At 40.4% G+C, this 19,884-nt stretch overlaps 1 protein-coding gene across 2 annotated transcripts in view; it reads left to right on the top strand.

The window, feature by feature from the left end:
• Window positions 1-16,034, top strand: part of GALNT15 (polypeptide N-acetylgalactosaminyltransferase 15) — a 29,122-nt gene extending 13,088 nt beyond the window's left edge. For both annotated transcript variants that reach the window (XM_068404730.1, XM_068404731.1), the window contains exons 4-10: window positions 2,975-3,142; window positions 3,747-3,864; window positions 4,644-4,838; window positions 9,200-9,331; window positions 10,390-10,491; window positions 11,342-11,482; window positions 12,106-16,034. In XM_068404730.1, coding sequence (XP_068260831.1) covers window positions 2,975-3,142; window positions 3,747-3,864; window positions 4,644-4,838; window positions 9,200-9,331; window positions 10,390-10,491; window positions 11,342-11,482; window positions 12,106-12,252 — 1,003 coding nt within the window. In that variant the 3' untranslated portion in view covers window positions 12,253-16,034. The remainder of the gene's footprint in view (window positions 1-2,974; window positions 3,143-3,746; window positions 3,865-4,643; window positions 4,839-9,199; window positions 9,332-10,389; window positions 10,492-11,341; window positions 11,483-12,105) is intronic.
• The last annotated feature ends 3,850 nt before the right edge of the window (window positions 16,035-19,884 follow it).

Here is a 19,884-nt window from a genome sequence, read left to right as displayed (position 1 = left end):
ACAGCCCTAAAACACAGTTATCAATTTGTACTCTATGATTTTTTGGGAAAGGAGATTAGATTTTATTTTGTTCTGGTTTATTGTTGAATTTAGCCAGGGTAGACTGTGACCTCTCTGGTGAGTTATTTTCAGCTGTCTTAAACACTGTAATTTTCCATGTCATAATTTGCACATAGTTTGGATAATTGCTTAGTCTCCAAACCATCAGAATCCATTACATCACTGCAGGTATTTTTCTTGAATGGCATTAAAGAGTCAATGCCCAATAACAGCAAAGCAAAAGCATGCATTAAAGATAAAGGATTGTTTTGACAAGAACTAGTACTGTGGTGCTTACTCTTATGAGCAATTGCACTGATGCTAGAACCATCATTGGAGTTTGGAGTTTTATAGTGGTAACAAATTTAAGGTGGATCCAAAAAGGACAGGTTTTAAATGGCTGGATATGAAAATGTAGGATAGTCTGAAATGTCTGAATCATCTGATCCAGAATATATTGAGTGTAACTGAGAATCCGCATTGTCTCTGTCTGAGCTATCCTGGATATGCACGTGTGGTTTAGTATTCATGGTCAAGGTTTTTTGAATGGTTTAGTCTGCATTGTCTCCCCTGGCTTCCACTCAAATACGCCCTCCCAATATTTCCCTCTTGACTCTGAAATTGTAAAATAAACTACCCTGAGGTCATTAGTTCCTCAGTCCTGTCTGGATGAGAATGGATAAACAAGTAGCAGTAGATGGCATGGATTTCAGTGAGTAGCAACAAACGGAGGTAGGAAGTAAACAACTCCAACTACACTCCTAACCAGACAGTTGTCAGAGATGCTTGTACACTGGAGAATGCAGCAGGCTGTAGAAATTACAATTACAGTGACTTTTCATTTTTTGAAGTTTAGTCATATAAAATCCATTTAACTTGTTAGGTGGATTTTTCTCAGCATATCAAAGAAAAAACACCTGCTTGTGTGCGTCCATGAGGATACAACCTTTTAGTTACTTCTAGAAGCAGTTACTTTTCTTTTCATGCTGTTAGTGAGTAAAGGTTAAGTACGGCTTTCAGTAGAAAAACTTCTGTTGTCTTGGCTTGAGTTTGAGGTGGTTGCTCCTGTCCTGGATACAAAACTGTATCACAGCAGTATTATTAAGAGAATCAGGGGAGGATATCAGCTTTATTATTTTTAGTATCATTTCTTTCCATTTCTTCTTGAGTCCTGCAGGAGAATGACAGCAAATCACTGCCTTAATGTATATGCCTACAAATGTTGCAGGTGACCATAAAATTTTCTCATCTATTTATAAACCAAATGCTTGTTTCTAAGAGTGGCTATTATTACATATTACAATGGCTGGTTTTACACCTGAATGGAGAAATATAATCACTTCTCTATTTTAAATCTTTCTGCCTTTAGCTCATCACAGGACAGTCTGCTCTTATTAGGAAACAAAGGAAAAACTGAATCATTTTGCTATCCTCTGCATAGTTCTTCTGCATACAATTCACTGACGCTCAGTAGTCTCTGTTTCTCCATGGGCTTCTAAAATCCTCTACAGGAAATTGCAACTGTGATAAAAAAAAAATTTGGAGTTTCCCCCCACCCTGATACTGAAAAAGCATTACTCTTGTGATTGTAAAGGCAGAGAAGATACATCAAGATTACATTAACATCATGCAGAGCTACCGTGTTCCTCAGATGGTTCTGGTCTCTGCTGTGGAAAAGTACAAAGGGCTCACTGCGTTGGAGACTTCTGAGATGACCTTTCTTCATTGGTAGTAGTATGTTTTAAGCGTATTTCTCTCAAGAGTGATCTCTAACCAACATATAAATCTTTAAAAGAGGAGATAAAATTTTCTACTTTTTGCCCCCAAACTGACCATTTCATTTCTCTCAGTTTTAACAGGAAGTTATTTTCTAGGGAAAGAGCTACTCCAGAATAATTTCCTATATTGATACTCCTACTCTAGAACAAGAGTAATTTTTTCCGGTGTACTTTAATCCCTAGTAAATGTTACTGATTTTTCTCCAGATGACCTTCTGTCTATAGGCAAGCTGAGACCAGAGACTATCCTTTTTGTGTAACAGAGAAGAAATGGATAATGTTGTTCTTCAACACTTTTTTTCCTGCAGTCCCTAATATCATTGCATTTATACTCTGAAAATTTACAAATGTGATACGTCATTGACCTGGAAACAAGGAACACTTATGTCTCTTCTGAACTACCAGTTAATTCCAATATGATGTACAAGTACACTGTGGAATGCTATGACATGTTTGCCATGGGGAAATGCCTAATACCTCTTCTCAGACTAATTCAAATTTAACTCAAGTTAGAAATGAATTGGAGGATTGCTGCTTACGGTGCAATGGCTCTGTTCTGGCTCTTAAAAGTAGATTCCACACTGTGACAGTGCATTTGCAAGAGCATTTTAAGCTTGTGATAAAATATAAACAGAAACTGGCTTATGAACTCAGTGATAAATGTATTTGCAAAGCAACCAGCAGAACAAAATAAGGATGAGTGCACTCTTCATTGGCCTGAAGTGACAAACTCATGAAGTGTCTGGAACATCTGCAGGAAAATCAGAGGATGGTAATGTGTGTGAGGCCAAAATAACCTTTTGCTGTAAACTTTGCATCCATGCAGATCCTATCACATCAGAGGCTGGGGCCTCTGTGTGAAATAGCTTTATAAGGATTCTGATGGTTAACTCGTAGCAAAATCCTGAATAGCTTTAAATGACAATGCAAGGTACAGTTTATCAATAAATTATTGACCTTTAGATTCCTCACTGCAGACTCAGTGTTCCCAGGCACTGAGCACCTGATCTTCTATCAGAAGGGAAAATAAGGGCACTCAGCATCTAGAGGAGTGCTTGTGCTTGACAGCGTCAAAAAGGAGAACCACTGTTTACTAACAGAGGAGTGAATTTAAATCGTGCTTTGGCTTTGAAAGTAAATGATATTGTCTTTTTCAGAAACAGCGTCGTCTCCCCTGTCATAGATGTCATAGACTGGAAGACTTTTCAGTACTATCACTCTGTGCGCCTGCATCGAGGTGTTTTTGATTGGAAACTAGATTTTCATTGGGAACCAGTGCCAGAGCATGAAGAGAAGGTACGACAGTCTCCCATCAGCCCTATCAGGTAACAGTCCATCAGCCAATATGCCTCTGCTCAGCTCAGCAGCAAAACTGCACAATTTGGGTCGTCTTCCAGCTAACAGAAGAGAGATGTGTTTACCTGCATATGCTCAGTTAACGTTTTTTGGAGGGATAGGTTTTTGGTTTACACTAAGTTTGTTTGGCCTTTAGTAATCATTCTAACCTGATTGCAGTCCTACTTTCAACATGACAAATATTTTCCACACATTGAGACAACTGGTATACAACCTGACCAGACAAGGTGTGCAGGTTTGTAGGGAAAGCAAAAGATGGCTCATGCAGAGTTAAAGGAGATGCCTTAATCATTATCTGTTTGTCTGTTGTTTTGCATGTACATGGATGTAACATTTCCCACTGTTCTAAGCTTTATTTAATAATTCAGCTCTTGGCTCCCTTCCCCAGCAAATCCTAGAATTCTGTTCCAGTTGTTCTTTATTTTGGTTAGATAATCAATTCATTCAAGCTTATATGGAGTAGTATTCAATAATTTTGCAATATATCTCTATGGAAATGGCAGGATTTTCAACCTTCACATAATTCCCTATCCAAAGCTGAAGGTGTTCACTTCCAAACTGTTTTCTACACAGGAGTCCTGTGGTAGCTGGTGCAGTGGTGGCCATGGATCGACATTACTTCCAAAACACTGGAGCTTATGATTCTGACATGACCATGTGGGGAGCAGAAAATCTGGAGCTATCTATAAGGGTAAGAACCTTAATTAAAACATCAAGCTCTGGTAACTATTGGGTTTTTAAGGAACCTGAATGAAAAGGCAAGAAGTAATTTATAAAAGCGGTTAAGTGCAGAATGTCTTGGGGTATGGAGAATATCACTTTCCTTGCAGAAATCTTTCCCCATGCTCTGTGATCTGTCAGGACTATACAAGAACATGCAGCTGCTGTGAGTCAGGAGCATTATGTCAGGAGAAGGAAGTTTCACTGGCTGTCACTATCTGCCTGAGGACAGAGAGTCACTGGTTTTTGCACCTTCTGAAAGCTGCCTCTCTATTTTAGCATGTAACATGCACCAAAGGGAGAGTAGGTTTATTTCTTTGCCAACCTGAAGTTTTAATACCAAATTGTTTATATTAAATTGTTTGCATTGATTTTTGCTGAATACAAAGAGTAACTGCTATTAAAAAGCAATGAAAATTGCAGACGCAAAGGGTATAGAGTCTTTAATGTCCCAGACAAAAGAAGGTGTGCACCCAGGCCTCTTCACTACACTGCACTGTTTGTGCACAGAAAAACATACAAGCATGTAAATAGCCATACTGGGTCAAATCAAAGGTCTGTCTTGCCCAGTATCTTCTCTGTGTCTCTGTATCAGTGGGGAACGGTGTATGAAGAAGCACACAATAATGGTCTTGCATTGCGCAGATTAGGATTTCCTGAGGCAGAGTCTATAGGAAAGGAGCTTCTCCTTTTTGGATAAAGGTAATCTAAATAAGGTAATCTCTTTTTGTACCTTCACCTGTGTTTCAGACCTGGCTCTGTGGTGGCTCTGTAGAAATTATTCCATGCTCCCGAGTTGGGCATGTCTATCGAAATCACTTTCCCCGTGCTTTCTCCTATGAAGAGGCCATTGTGAGGAACAAAATCCGAATAGCAGAGACCTGGCTGAGCTCTTTTAAAGATAACTTCTACAAGCACAACACGGTGGCTTTCTTAATCAGCAAGGTAAAGACATCTGTAGTGTTTTGTTTCTGAGGGAAAGAGTGTGTGTTGAGGTAGGTGAAGGGGATGGAATAGGGGTGGAGGTGTCTGCGTGCAGTCAAACATTCAACATGTATGGTGCTGGGGATAGTCTTTTTATGAAACCTTCCAGTGGAAGAGCTGTCAGATCAGTAAGGAAAGAGAGAAACTTGTGCCTAGGTGTTGTTTGCTGAAGTTATCAAATCTCTTAGAGTATGACTCCTACAAATAACTCCTTCTTCAGCTTGCCCAACAGGCTGTGATTTATTTTTCCGCTGATAGTACATGGAGGGTTGCAGTGCATCTAAAGTGGAATCTAGTAGCACTGTGTGCTCAAAGGGCCCTCCTAGAGGATTGATTCTTTGTTACTGAAGGTCTTCCTCATGTGATTCATAAGGATATTCAGTAATATTCACAGGCACATGGCAAACTGTGGTGTCTCTCCTACTGGAAGGGAACGTATCTGAGTAGTCTAGTGACAAAGAAGGTGATTTTCTTCCTGAATTGGCAGACATCCAGAAGCAACTGTCTGTAACTGTGAAAGTCAGATCTCAACATAGCCACTATTTACAAGCTACTTTTTCATTTGAAGCATCGTGCAGGCAGCAGTCCGACCTCCAGGGATTTGGATTCCCAGCAGCCTGTACAGTAAGACAGGCTTGCAGCCAGGTGTGTGGCGTAGCACTGGCATGCAGCCACACTTGAACTGTCTGCAGGCTACACAACATCCAACAACTGCAGAACAGCCACACTTGTTTTTAAGCCACTGTATAATCCATTGCAGACCAGGGTCAGTCAAGGGACTGTATATCCCATGTATTAGAAACCAGTGGATGTTTGTTTATTGGGAGTCATGCAGCTGTGGTTAATGTTAAAGTTAAGTTGTTAATAATGTGGAGTTGTTAATATTGCTGCAGTTCTCAGGAATTCTCTGGCTCCAATACCGTTTCTTGTAACGATATCTTCTCCTACAAGAGAGTGGACAAACTTGTGAGCAGTTATGAATGAAAACATGTCATTCATCTTTTTGTTCATTTAACAATGCCATGCTTTTAAGAAGGAAAAGATTATCTGAAAATACTTAGGCAGAGCATGGGTAGGTGCTGTGTAGTTTCCCATGCAATTTTGTTCTTGCGTTTCAGTCCTGCATGCCTCAGTCACTGCAGTGCTGGCCATCGTCTAAGAAAGCCAGATTCAGCAGGAGCTGCATTGTAGTGGGGAGAGGAAAAGGGCTGTGTGTCGGTGTGGCTTCTCTCCTGTTACCTAGTCTGACCTCCTTACACTCCACCAGTGGATCTGCTTCTCCAGTCAGCCTGCTAAGCTAATCCTAGAGTTTGAGGCTACCATGTTCCTTTTTTTTTAACTGTATTTTAATAGAATCATAGAATTGTTTGGTTTGGTAGGGACCTTAAAGATCATCTAGTTCCAAACCCCCTGCCCCCTGCAGGGACACCTTTCCACTAGACCAGGTTGCTCAAAGCCCCATCCAATCTGGCCTTAAACACTGCCAGGGAGGGGGCAGCCACAGCTTCTCTGGGTAACCTGTTCCAGTGTCTCACCACCCTCACAGCAATGAATTTCTTCCTAATATCTAATCTAAATCTACCCTCTTTCAGTTTAAAACCATTACCCCTCGTCCTATCACTACATGCCCTTGTAAAAAGTCCCCCTCCAGCTTTCCTGTAGGTCCCCTTCAGGTACTGGAAGACTGCTATATGGTCTCCCCAGAGCCTTCTCTTCTCCAGGCTGAACAGCCCCAGCTCTCTCAGCCTGTCTTCATAGGAGAGGTGCTCCAGCCCTCTGATCATCTTCGTGGACCTCCTCTGGACTTGTTCCAACAGCTCCTTGTCCTTCTTATGTTGGGGGCCCCCAGAGCTGAATGCAGTACTCCAGGTGGGGTCTCATGAGAGCAGCGTAGAGGGGCAGAATCACCTCCCTCGACCTGCTGGCCACGCTGCTTTTGATGCAGCCCAGGATGCGGTTGGCCTTCTGGGCTGCAAGCACGCACTGCTGGCTCATGTTGAGCTTCTCGTCATTTTTAAAAAGCTTCTCCCTCCTTGTCTGTGTTGTAGGTTTGAACTCCACAGGCCAGAAGTTCATCAATTAACTCACAAGGGTTACAGCCATGTAATTGCAAGGAGGATGCTAGGCCAAGACTTTTAAGATGGGCAGTTAGGTCTTTAAATCATTTAATAATTTCCTGAAGGCCTTTCTTGTCAACTCAGTAGCAATTTTCTGTACTAAAAACTACAGCCATCAATGATATAGTTTACTAGCTCTAAGCACCATGACCTTTTGCCTGGGAGTTTTTTCCAGCCAGATACTTTTAGTACTAAGTACGATGCTCCTTCAAATGATCAATTTTACAGTCTCTGTGCTCAGCATACCATAGCCTAAAAGGCCCTTTTCTCTGTTCCCGTCTTTCACAGCCAATATTTTCAGTATGTCAGTGCAGCGGGATGTTATTCAGAAGACACAGGCAAGCGATGACATTCTTGCCGCTCAGCTGCAGACGGGCCCTGCGGGGGTGTGTTGCGCTGAGCGGGCGAGCAGGGCCACCTATTGGCCACTACAGAAACCTCCGGGAGCGCTGACCGCCGGCATCGCCCGCTGCGGCAGATCACTAGTGACCCCCGTTTCGGTTGCTTTGTGCGTCTTCCCGTTTTATGGTCTGAATCGCATCCTGCACAGGATGCCCGCGGTGTGAGCGTTAATGTGGATGAATAAGGCTCTTCCCAGCTCTCTACTATTTCAACCACCATCTCTTTTGGCCCTTTTCTTGGGTGGTTTATTTAATTTACAAGCACAGTTTCCTTTCAGATTGGTTTACAGATATAATGACTTTTTTTACATTGTTTACACCATTTATTCATCATCAAATGCAGATTGTAACTTGTATGACAAAATGAGATTTACTGCCATCGCCTTCTTCAGCCAAAGCAGAGTCTCATGCGAAACATCTCCTTTTAGGGGAAGCATTTTACTTCTCTATTTCCCTTTTCCAAAAAAAAAACCTCTCAGGGACAGGTTTGTGTGGTGCTGAATTGCTAAACTTTGTTGTTATGCTTATTGAATCTAAGACTGATGCTAAACTATGAGATTCTCTTTAACATATTGCAACTGTTGAGCTTTGCCTGTACAGCATATGGAGGCTGGCAAACAGTGCCACACAGCATGATTGATCCTTGCCTGTAGAAACTGATACCTCTCCCTTGATCTTCAAGGTCCTTCATTTGTCAGTGTTTTCCAGGCATGTCATAAAGTCCTTTTTTCTTTCTTATGGATGCAAAGAAATAGCTGGTCTGAGGACAAGTTATTTACGGACAATTCTTTGCTTACGATTTCTGACGTAGGAATCCAGACCAGTTGCCTGGCATCCAAAACTGCATTTTTAAAAAGTAGAAACATGAAGGGGGAGATTTACTGCTGGCAAGAAAGAGGAGAGAGAGAGACTCTTGAGGGTGGTGAGATATTTTTAGCATTTGGGCACCGAGACATTTAGAAAAGCATTTTGTGTGGTTTTGAAACTGAAGGATTAGACACTTACCTGCTTAGAGGTTTTCAGAACCCTGTTAGCCATCTTCAAGGCTAAATACCCTCAAATATTCAGACTGTCAGTCCATTGCAGTGCAGATGCCCATAGCTGCACCAAGGGTTGAAGGCACTTGTCTTTTTTCAGAACAGAGTTGCTACCAGGAAGGGTGAGAATTGATATTGTGTGTATGTAATCCAAGAAAACACGTAAATCATAGGAAAGGTTTTATGCCTTTATAGCCGCAAAACACATTCACTTACTAGATTTAGTAACTGTCAGATAACAATGTGATAGTCTATATTTTGGGCTAAATTCCATCATCACTTACATCCTCTGATCATGGAGGACTGACAATAACTGGGTAATTTGGGCTGTTAAAGGCCAGGAAATTGAATTTTAATCAGCAGGGCAAATTCTATACTGAATGACAATCTAATACAATCCCACTGATTTCAGTGCAACAAGTATCGATCTTGGCCCTGACTTTTTAATTAAAAAGATGACAAAGACTGACTTATCTTGCAGTATAATAATAATTTTTAGAGGAGATACTTATTTTCACAGTGTATGCTACTTCTGAAACATTTACTTCCATCACAATGCCAGACTAAATGCTGGTTTAGCACAAAGTTGGAGGAAGGCTATAGCTGGTCCTCCTGCTTTGCATGCTCGTGAGAGATATGTATCAATATCTATAACATGCAGGATAGAAGAGGTGGTAGAAATAATTCCTATGTAGTCATTTTCACTTCTAGCATCTCTAACACAAATACTCTAGTAACCTTGTTGCCCCTATGCTTTCTCCATAAAGGCAGAGAAGCCAGACTGCAGTGAGCGCCTTCAGCTACAGAAGAGACTGGGCTGTAGAAATTTCCAATGGTTTGTATCAAATGTGTACCCTGACCTCTTCCAACCTGAAGACACACCAAGATTCTTCGGCAAGGTAAGAGAAAACACACTGTAAAGAATGATTAGTGGTTTTGCATTGTTCAAAGACCCTAGTATCGCTTCCATGTACTAAGTACCTCGGTATGCATAGAGTAAGAGGATGTTCCTGCTTTGAAACATTTATTGTCCAAACAGACAGTGCAACAAGGATGGGGGGAGAAAGAAAAGGACAGAGGAGACAAACATCTGGTCCAAATTCTCTCATAAACGTTGAAAGCCAGCCAGGAGCTTAACGCAGATTGTCTGACTCAGTTCAATGTCACAGCACAGAGGATCCTAACCTTAGGTTCTTTAGGTGCCATTAGTAAAGGGAAAGAGTTGTGTTGCCTCATGCAGGTGGCAACCGCAACAGCAGCTGAGATATCTCTGCGCTGACCCATGTGCATGAAGAGAAAAAGCATTTCTTCAGTCCTGCACTTCCCCCAAGGCCTGAGGTGGTAGCAATAGAAGTTCCTTGGCTGACTGTGTACAGGAGGCAATATTCTCAATTTTTTTTTTAAAACACATAAGTTGATAATTATCATTCATTAAAATATGAATTTATTCCAGACAGCCTTACTGGAAGGTATTTTCCCCAGCAAGGCAACAAGGTCCTCTAATTAAGTTACACTCTGCTATCTGTAGCCAGATTTTACTGTGTCCTTTCACTATTTTGTCTGTTCTTTATTATCAAAGTTGTGAATCACAGGAAATGTCACGTTTTTTTCTTCTGGAATATCTTGTGGCTTTTTGACTACAGTGTCCAGTTGAAGAGCAATTAGCATAGAAATTTTGACAGATTTCTTTTAACTATCATAATAGTTAAAACCAAAAATGTGTATCTCTAACTTAAACAAAACTCACTGGGTAACAGTGACCTTTGGTGAGACTGCCTTTTGTATCAGATCAGTTTGCAAGATCAATATGCAAGATCTGATCTGAAAGAAAAAAATATTGCCTGAATTATGAGCAAAAACATATATCATAAAGGAATGCAATCACAAAAAGGTTAGCTGAAGGATATGTTGTTTGCATCTGATTGTGCTTGATTTCAGTATAAACCTTTACTTACAGCTTTACAATACTGGTGTTGGCTTCTGTGCAGATTACAGACCTGGAAGAGCCGTTGCAGAAGGCTCTATTGAACTCTCCCCTTGCAGTGACAGTCTCACCCAGGTACTGTATACTTTAAGTATATAGGCACTGTATCAGATCTAGGGAACCATCCAGAAGACGGTCACTCCAACCTGTAAATGGCTGGGCTGACATTAGTGGAAATACTGATGTGTTCAAAATTAGGCATGTGCTAAGGCAATGATGCCCACTCTTCTGCAGCTGAGTGTCATTTGAAAAATGGCAATGATGTTCCATGTGTCACTGAGGCCAGATACCCACATTTTGCTCCAGCAGACATCAAGTGCCTATTTGTTAGTACATTTGGTAGTGTCAGGAGAACAGAAAGCCTGGGAGTAAAAAATACATAACAATTCTAGAATAATGGGGATGGGTTTTCCCATTAGTGCCTAAAACTGAAGTTTAGTGCCTACACCACAAAGACAGGAGGGAAATTCATGTAGACTCCCAAGCTGACATTAAACTAGCAAGTTCATGCATTAGGAGAAGCCAAACCAATACAGATCTACTGCAGATATTTACTTCAAGTCCCAAGCAAGTTTTGCTGCTCACACTGAGCTCAGGGTGAGCTGCAGGTACATTTCTAACTGCAATGTGTGCAGTCAGAAACACCCTTTTGTTCAAATATTTTTTAAACTAGGAAATTTTATTAAAGGATGGGTTTACTTTATACATAATTACAGTCCACAAAGCCTTTCCTTAGGTAAATAGTTATGCCAGAATTAGCTAGCAGGGGATGTTGCTTTGCAGGATCAAGGCTGTTGGGTCTCTATCACTCACGTTTGGGTTGCATCTTAACAAAGATGTACAGGAAATTATTTTTGGACTTAGCATTTAAAAATGAATTGGGATGTCCTTCCGTCATTGTTCAAACAAACCTTCCCTTTTCCAGCACTTTGAATATAACAGAATGAAGGAAATCCGGCTTGGTTCTGCTCCGCTCTTTTGCTTTGATGTCAGAGACGGGAAGGTTATCCCTCAAAACTGTACAAAGGAGACAGACAACAGCCACCAGCACTGGGATGTCCAGGAGGTCAGTAGTGACTCTGCCATGAGGGAAGGCAGCTGACGGTGACTATGGGATCACTGGGTGATTGATAGGATTCGTGTGTGGGGAAGGGATGAGGTATTTGAAGGGCAAGTTTCACTTCTGTACCCAGGAAATTTAGGATGCCTCTTGCCCATTTACACGGTCTATGTGAAATAACTTTGGTTTAAATTTAGGAATCCTACCTAGATTCATATGTCCTTGTTTTAACTGTTCGTCTTACTGCATATATACAGTTCCTACTGTAATTTGTTTTGATTCCTAAGGGAAGCACTGGTCCTTCTGAAATTTTGTGGCCTGTAGTACTGTAGTTGATGCTGATGATGATCTGTACCCGTAGGAAATAAATAGTGGTGGAAAAGAGTTTTATTGAATTCTGCACCTACCACTCCTGTCAGCTTCGAAAGGAATTATGAATATTTACCATGCCCTGGGCTCAAAGCTAAACCTATTCATTATGTTTAGAGCAACACTTTAAAAATTTTGAACAACCAGTCATTACTGATGATCTATTGTATGTAAAAAGTTTCAGAAACATGGCCTAGATTTTACTGGAAATTCTTTATTTTTAATTTGTTCTTTCTTTCCCTTCTTCTCTCATCTTGTAGAATGGAATGATTGTCCATGTCCTTTCTGGCAAATGCATAGAGGCAGCAAAGAGTGAAGATGAGAAGGACTTGTTTTTGTCTGTATGTAACAAGAACGCAAATCAGATGTGGCAATTTGAACGTTCCCATGTACTGCATCAGAGATGACTGACAGGCCTCTGGGGAGGTCAAGTCTCCAAAATTCAACATTACTTCTGTTTGGGATTTAAGATACATTTCCTGCATGGACAAGAAAGATGTTTGTGTTTGCTGTAGCATGCAGGGAAGTTAGGAAGGTCTCTCCTTTGAAAGCCTGGCACAAATAGTTGCCACCAGTTCCTGGTTTATTCAGCTCTAGCTAAAATTTCTGTTTATTCTGTGAAGCAGGGAATAAAGATACTGTGAGCATCAACAGATTCTCAACTCTGCTATTGCAGAAGACAGTTAAGTTTACCCTTTGAAGGCAACATGAAAAATTGGTTGCCAGACAGCTTGTCTGTAGCATATTCTGTGACTTCTGAGGATACAGGAAAACAAATGTTTATGAAACTTTTGAAACTGGAAGAGGAAGCCAACCAAACCAGGATAAGAGTTTAGCCTTGTTTTACAGTGCACTCGACTCATATAAAACAAAGTAGGTTTTGTATGCGTAAAAGGAGTAGATGTTTTCACATGTAATAGCTAAAATTTTGTTTTCCAACTAGCCTGAGACAAATTTCTACCCTCTATGAGATTGCACAGAGCATAAATTAGCACTTAATTAGGCACTAACTGCTCTAATTGACTTGGAATATCAACAGTCCTCAGCGTTTGTCACACCCTTCCTTAAATCCTTTGTCCACAGTCTAATTTGGATGGGAGAATGAGACTGAAATATTAGCAACTTTTTTTTCGTTTGAATGAAATTTAAGAACAACTCTTCAGGAAACTTTTGTGGAATATGGAAGACGACTGAACTACATTAGAAAGAAGGGTAAAAACTTCCTTGCTTATTTCAAAATGGAAAGTATCAGTGGCATCCATTTACTGTTATAAAGCTATGGGATGAGCTTATTATTATTCCAGTAACAAAAGTGCTGGCTGAAGACAGCAAATGAAGGGAAACAGCAGGTTTCAACAGTGGCTACCTAGGAAGAAAATACTGGTGCCTACTTCCACTTGCCTGCAGCCTGAGTTAAGTCTTTCACACTGTGAAAGTGAGTAGGTCTTTCACACTGTCAGTTCTAGCCAAGAAGATCTTTTAGATTCTTGCTGTCATTAGTCTCCAAGCTGATCCTCAAAAGACAGCGGCATATGACATTTTCTAAACAAGCTTCTTCTGCAGAGCCTGTATCCCTGCTGACCTCCTGTTGCTCAAAGAAGTGAATGAGGGTTGATGTTAGGTAATGAGAATGGTCTCATACAGTATGCACTAACAAAGCGACCTTCTGTCAGTATTTTGTTAGGGCACTTTCCATTTTGGAGTTAAAACCAGTAATGATGACACTTTCCAAGAGCCTGCTAAGACAGAAGAATAAAGATTTGGGAGTCTCCTCACATCAGCACCACACCTGATTTAAAGTATAAATCAGTCATAACCATATGTATTTATTAAAGGGGAAGGGCATAACTAATGAAAATTAATTCGTTTTTGAGATTTTTTTCAAGAGACTGAAAATTGGGGTTTTTTTTTGTAAAATATACAACACGTTGTTTGAACTTTAGAGACAGGAAGGAATAACAGAATATTCTGCTCAGAGCCTTCCAGTCACCCACTCTTGGTAAATCAAAATAAATTGGTTTCAAGTGTATGAAATTGGTTACAACAGAAGACACAAACAGCATTCTGTGTTGTGTTGTCCAAAACATTTCCCAGTGGGGTCTCTGCTTTGAGTGCTACAGATTCCACACCATGTTCAGGCATTACTCCAATCACCCTACTTACCACTTACTCTTTCTTTGATAGCATCAGAATGTAATACCATTTGCTGCTGTGTCATTTAAAATTTCCTGTAACATTCATGAAAATGCTTCAACTTTCAGCTGAAAGGACGGTAGAATCTTCTTCCAGAACACCAAGTGATCCCAGACCATTGCCCAAACCTAGGGTGAGAAAAGAAAATTTCTAAAATTGCATAAAAGCTGAGTGAAATGCTGCTTTAATGACATGTGATTCGTTTATTTTAAATTATAACTATGCCAGATTTTTTAATTATGTATTATTTATTATATTTTGAACTCTACACTGGGAATATCATTCCTTCAGCAGTTAGCTTAATGTTAAAAAAATGTGTATACAAATATGATAATTGATCACAAGTGGGATTTATCACAAAGGAGAATGAAAATATGTTTGGTTTGGAGAGGAAATGTTTGGAATTAAACAAGAGATGTGGACATCCTCATCTTCTACTGCTTTTTAACATAATGATAAAAACCTAGAAAATAAGGTTTGCTGTAGATATGTGTACAATAGAAAAATGTTTCATAATACCTCTTCCAACAATAGAATGAAATATATGGCTCAGTACCATTTAAAAAATAATTGTTATTATACTTGTTGCTTTTAGTAAGAGTGTAAATGTGTGTTTGGTTTCCAAGGGCACTAAACTCCAGAGCACAGGACACAAGGGAGCTGCAGTGCGGTCTAGGAGGTGTCCATATGGGGACAGCCAGGGGAAACGGATTGTGGGCCATACTGTGGAGCACACTTCCCTCTAATACAAACACAATTTGTTATTACACAAAAAAAAAACAACACCAAAGGGAAAACATCTATCCCCTGTTTTTTCTAGTGTCCTTCCTCCATGCCTTTTAAAGGGATTGGTTGGTCGTACCAATGCTGTTTCCCCATTGTGGTCATTTCCATTTTGCTCCTGTGGTTAGATCCATCAACTAGACCCTTCTCCTCGTGTAGGTTGTACAGGGGGCTCAACAAAGGATCTCTGCTAATGGTGCTAGTGTGTTTGCCTCATTTTTGACCTTCTTTCACACAACACTAACAGACAGCAATGCTTTGAGCATCACAAAACATGGAATTACTTTTAGCTTTGTATTTAGACAGGGACGACATTTCAGGTTCCTCTAATTCCCATTGACAGGAGAGAAACATAAGAACAAAATGTTTCAGGCAAGAACAGAGTAACAGTTTTAACTTTGAAGGCCTCCGAAGTAGAGCCTCGGGCAAGAGCAAAAGAATTCCAGTATAACACGAATAAATATCTTACAGTCTAACTCCACTTGTTTCTTTGAATTTGGCAACCCAGGCGTAATGAATGCTTTGAGCCAAACCCACCCATGAAGCTGAGCTAAAAGGTCATATTCAAGAACAGGTCATCTTTCGGTTGACAACATTTACTAAATAGCCTGCTTTATGCCTCTTCCAGCTAACTGGAAGAACATAAAGGCTTGAAGTATTATTCAACTTACTTTTAAACCTAGACCCAGTTGATGCTGTCGGTATTGGCCATAGTTTGGGGTTTGTCCTGTTAGGTGAGGTGTCATCAGTAATGCAGAGAAACAGAATGGCAGCATTTTTCTCTGTGTGTTAGCCTGAAGTTTGAACAGGGGTAAGGTTAGAGCAAGCTTTATGCTAAATCCTGTAGCACAGAGATGTTCAGGGTATCTCTCAGTCCACGTGTAAGTGCCTCCAGGTCCTCCCTTAGAGAAGCTGATTGAGCTGTAATACTGTCTGCTTACTAAAATGCAACAGCTTCCATTACAGATTTCCCTAGGAAGGAATGGGGCTATACTGAGGCAACCAAGACAAGAACAGTAAGAGCCTAGATTGTCCTAACAGCTGGAAGGTGACACGTGAGTGAGAGCTTTCAGATTCTGCCTTTGTATCTCATTTTATCTCCAGCAGTTTGATTCAAATTATAAATGCATTGGAAGAGAGTAAAAAAAGGAGAGTTTTGCAAATATTGGTAACTTCTTGGCTCATGTTTTTAAGCTATGCGAACTGCACACTTCTGCCCTGAATAAAGTATATCAGTGCACAGTGAAATGTTGTATTTTTATTCCTCTTCATTGTGATATGATTGGCTAATGCCTCTTTTTCCTCGTGCTGTAGAATAGCTGGTCTGCAAAGAGCCCTGTTAGAAAGCTGCAGTGGCAATACCTTCACTTAGCCATCACCTAATGGTCTTACAGAAACATACAGGAGGACTCTGACTCCAGTAACATCTTAGAGGGGGGTTGATTTTATAGTCCTTTGCCATAATTTCTATCAGTTTCAGTGGAAAGGTCTGAATAGGGACTACAGAAGCAGAGTCCCTGGAAAGCGTGAGCTCTGGCACACCCTTCAGACAGCTCACAGCTGTTTCTTCACCAGGTGGCTTGGAAAGACGTCCTGGAAAAACAATCTGGCTACATGACTTGGGATAGCAGGCATAGTGTTTTTGCCATCTTTCTAGCTGCAAATTGTGGGGTTTTTTTGTAAAATTGCTATCCCATTTGGGGATTATTGTGCATTAGACACGTGGGATGGGATTCACCTCTGTTAACGGCAGCCACCTAAACAGTAGTTACAACTAAGATAATTGTGTAGGCTTCTTCTACTGGTCAGCAGAGAACACTTCCAGAGGTAACGTCTGCCTTTGCAAAGACGAGTATTTAAACAAGATGGGTGAATCACTATCCAGAAGTGCTTGCTTTCTCCTCTGATTAGAGAGAGAGTCTTAACGATTATATGGCATGTGTAGCTTTTAAACTGGAGTTAGGTAGAAGGAACATAATTTGAATGGTACCCAGGCTAAAATCCGTTCCAGGAGCCCAACCCCAGTGCTCAGCTCTTCTGATTCCCCCCAGATCTGGTTTTAGGCACAGAGACGACAGCCAAGAACAAACTCCCTTGCTACCATCTGCTGTTTCCTCAAATAAGCTTACATCCAACAGCACATTTTTTTTCATGATAGCTTCTTTGTTCACAAACTGAGAGACCCCACTGTGTAGGATGCTGTGTTACAGCATGATCTGGTTCCAACAGAATAAGAATTTAAATTTTCAGAAAAGTCTCTGTAATATTTTGACGATGTTAACTCTAATATTAATAATAAATCTCCTATATCTTTCTACTGAGTAGGCTAGAAAGTTACAGCAGAATTTTCATGACACAGAACAGATACAGGTGTCAAGATTTTTAGCAAGGTTCATTTTAGCTTGAACCTAAGTTACATACAGCCCAGACTAAAGGCTGAATACGTTACTCAGTTTCTAAGTACCTACACAATTACCTCTGTTAAAGTCCATGACCTTTGGTAATACTATCATGATGTTTATTTACACTAACAGTAATTTTATGTTACAAATTGAGAAGATGGTGAAAATAATCCATTTTTAAAAATACGCTTTATATAAAAATACTAAATATATTTTAAAAAAATCTGAACTATTTTGTGCAGTGATTCAAAAGAATGCTACCACAAATCTCCATTCTTTGCCGTATATTTATTAGTTTCTCAGTCTTACAGACTGATAAAAAATAATCTAATAATGTCACTTATATTGTTGTAGGCATAAATGAGCTTTAAAGGATTATATCCTTTGGTATTATGTTTTTCACAGTATTTTTTCTTAACTTCTTAATATCCTATTAGGTGAAAACTGTTTTTTTGTTTTACAGTCTTTTTCATCATTTAATGTGACATTTACATGAAAAATTTAATCACAGATATGAAAGAAAATCAACTTGTACCTTGATGCATCAGGAGTTCATCTCTAAAGATTTTGAACATCAGATATTTATATCTGAGTACAAGCCATTGGGAGACTGCTTCAAATACAGTGTATTCTGTCAATCACTCTTTATACATATGGCCTGGGATTACTGAACAAACCAAAAGTAGTCAAAAGCTGTAAGAAAAAGCCAAAGCAAAATCTTTAATGCGAAACAGTCCTATGGAGAAGATATAGTTTATTGCATTAGTGTCTTCTTCTTTTTTCTGTTCCTTTTACTATCACACACTGCCTGCTTTGCTCGCTTAGAAATCAAGAGCCAAGTAGTGAATAAAGAGACAGTTTCATAATCAGAATATTTCAAGTGGGCAGATGCATAAAAATCATCATGTCAATTAAAAATAAGCCCTGCAGTAAAATTCTCATTGGCCAAGTTGTCTATCATCTGAAACACTGGCTTTTTGTCTTCTTATCCAATTTGTGTATGTGTCATACCCATCGAAAACTCATCATCTGCGGTGCCAAGAGCTGTTTTAACTTACCAATCAGTCAACAAATCATATAGCCTGGAAGACGGCTTAGTCTGACTGAACAACGAATGCTTCCTGAGTTCATGCAGTTCAGCTGATGGATCACCAGCTGCCGTAGCAGGCTCCCAGAAGGTGGCAAGAGCCGCTTCTTCAGGGCAGTTTGCCGTGATTCCTTTATTCTCAGAAGCAAAGGAAACATTAATTTCCTATTGTAATAAACCGCGGTCAGTCTGCAGTGTCTGCGTAGATACGCACACGTACAACCTCAGGAATGGAGCCTGGTGCTGATGCTAAGGAAATTACTTTTAGTTTTACATAAACAATGAGTGATTTCAGCTCCAGTTGCTGCTCTTGGAACAACCTCCTGTGTGCAGCCCGTGGCAGCACTCTTAAGATTCCCTACTGCCAATAACAACTCTTTAATCGGTGATGACAGGGAAGGGTGAAACAAAATAGGTCTTGACACTGAAAAATAGCTTGATAAGCAAAATAAATACAATAAGACCATAATTTGCTAATTACAAGAAAACGTCCATCTTTTCTGAAAAATATAGTCTTTTGTACATTTTAATTCAACATTAGATATTTTAACATGATGCTCAGGCTTGGCAGAGAGTGGTAATTCCATTTTGCAGAATTTCCAAGGTTTCTGAGTTCAGTTTGGTTTCAGTGTGGAACAAGACCCAGTATTTCCTTTACCCTCTGAAACAGAGCTGGGATGCTTACTGGAGGCATGATGAAAGAGGTCCCCAGGCCAGGCTACCCATGGCAAGGTGCTTGACTGCCTGTGGCAAGGTGCCACAATTCCTTGTTGCCCCATCGAAAGAAAGAACGTTTTCCTCTGGGATGTCTTGCTTTCAACAAGCTGGCAAATTTTGATAAAAAATTGTTTTGTCAGAATTTTCTTTGCCAGCCCTAGTGAAAGTGTTTATAACAATTACATGCTAGCAAAGACTGCAAACTCAGCAGAATGAGAAAAAACAATATTCAGTTTTTGACGGAGAGAATGAACAGAGAAAAGTGGCAAATGGGAAAGTTGAATTTAATTTCAGTTCCCAAGTACGTCCATCCATTTCTTTTTACAGTGCTGGAGCACTCCAGAACAACCCAACAGAGGTACAACAATAACAGCAGCCTCAGGTTTATGTTGCAAGTACTGGCTCCTAATGGCATGCCTGGCAGGGAAAGCTTTTCTCTACATTTTCATGTGTTTGGGCCATTTGCTCTCTCTTTGCTCTTCTCGGCACCTGGGGTGATTTTCATCTCTCCCTACCTACAAAAGCAAGCTCTGGAGGGGAAAGGACGAAGCAGAAGGCTGGGGATTAAGGACCCAGAACCAAGTCCTCAAAGCTGTTTCAGCTGCTGTTAGCTGCCCTGCTGTTTAATATCTTGGTGTCTGATTCATGCTTCATTCCCCCTAGCATTTCACCTGTCAAATAGATCCGAGCAGCCTCAGAGCCTTCCTCCAGAGCTCAACCCTCCCTGTTCTAACTTGGGTGGCATGACAAATTACCTGACCATCGCCCAAGCATAAGAAAAGCCAACCTCCCACTCCTCTGGGATGTGGCAGGAACACATGAAAATCACTCTGGATCAGAGGCAAAGCTGATCCCTT

The sequence above is a fragment of the Nyctibius grandis genome, chromosome 7 (genome assembly GCF_013368605.1).
Source record: "Nyctibius grandis isolate bNycGra1 chromosome 7, bNycGra1.pri, whole genome shotgun sequence".
NCBI classification, from domain to species: domain Eukaryota; kingdom Metazoa; phylum Chordata; class Aves; order Nyctibiiformes; family Nyctibiidae; genus Nyctibius; species Nyctibius grandis.
The sequence above is the reverse complement of the archived record's forward strand: the minus strand, read 5'-3'. Positions and strand labels throughout refer to the sequence as shown.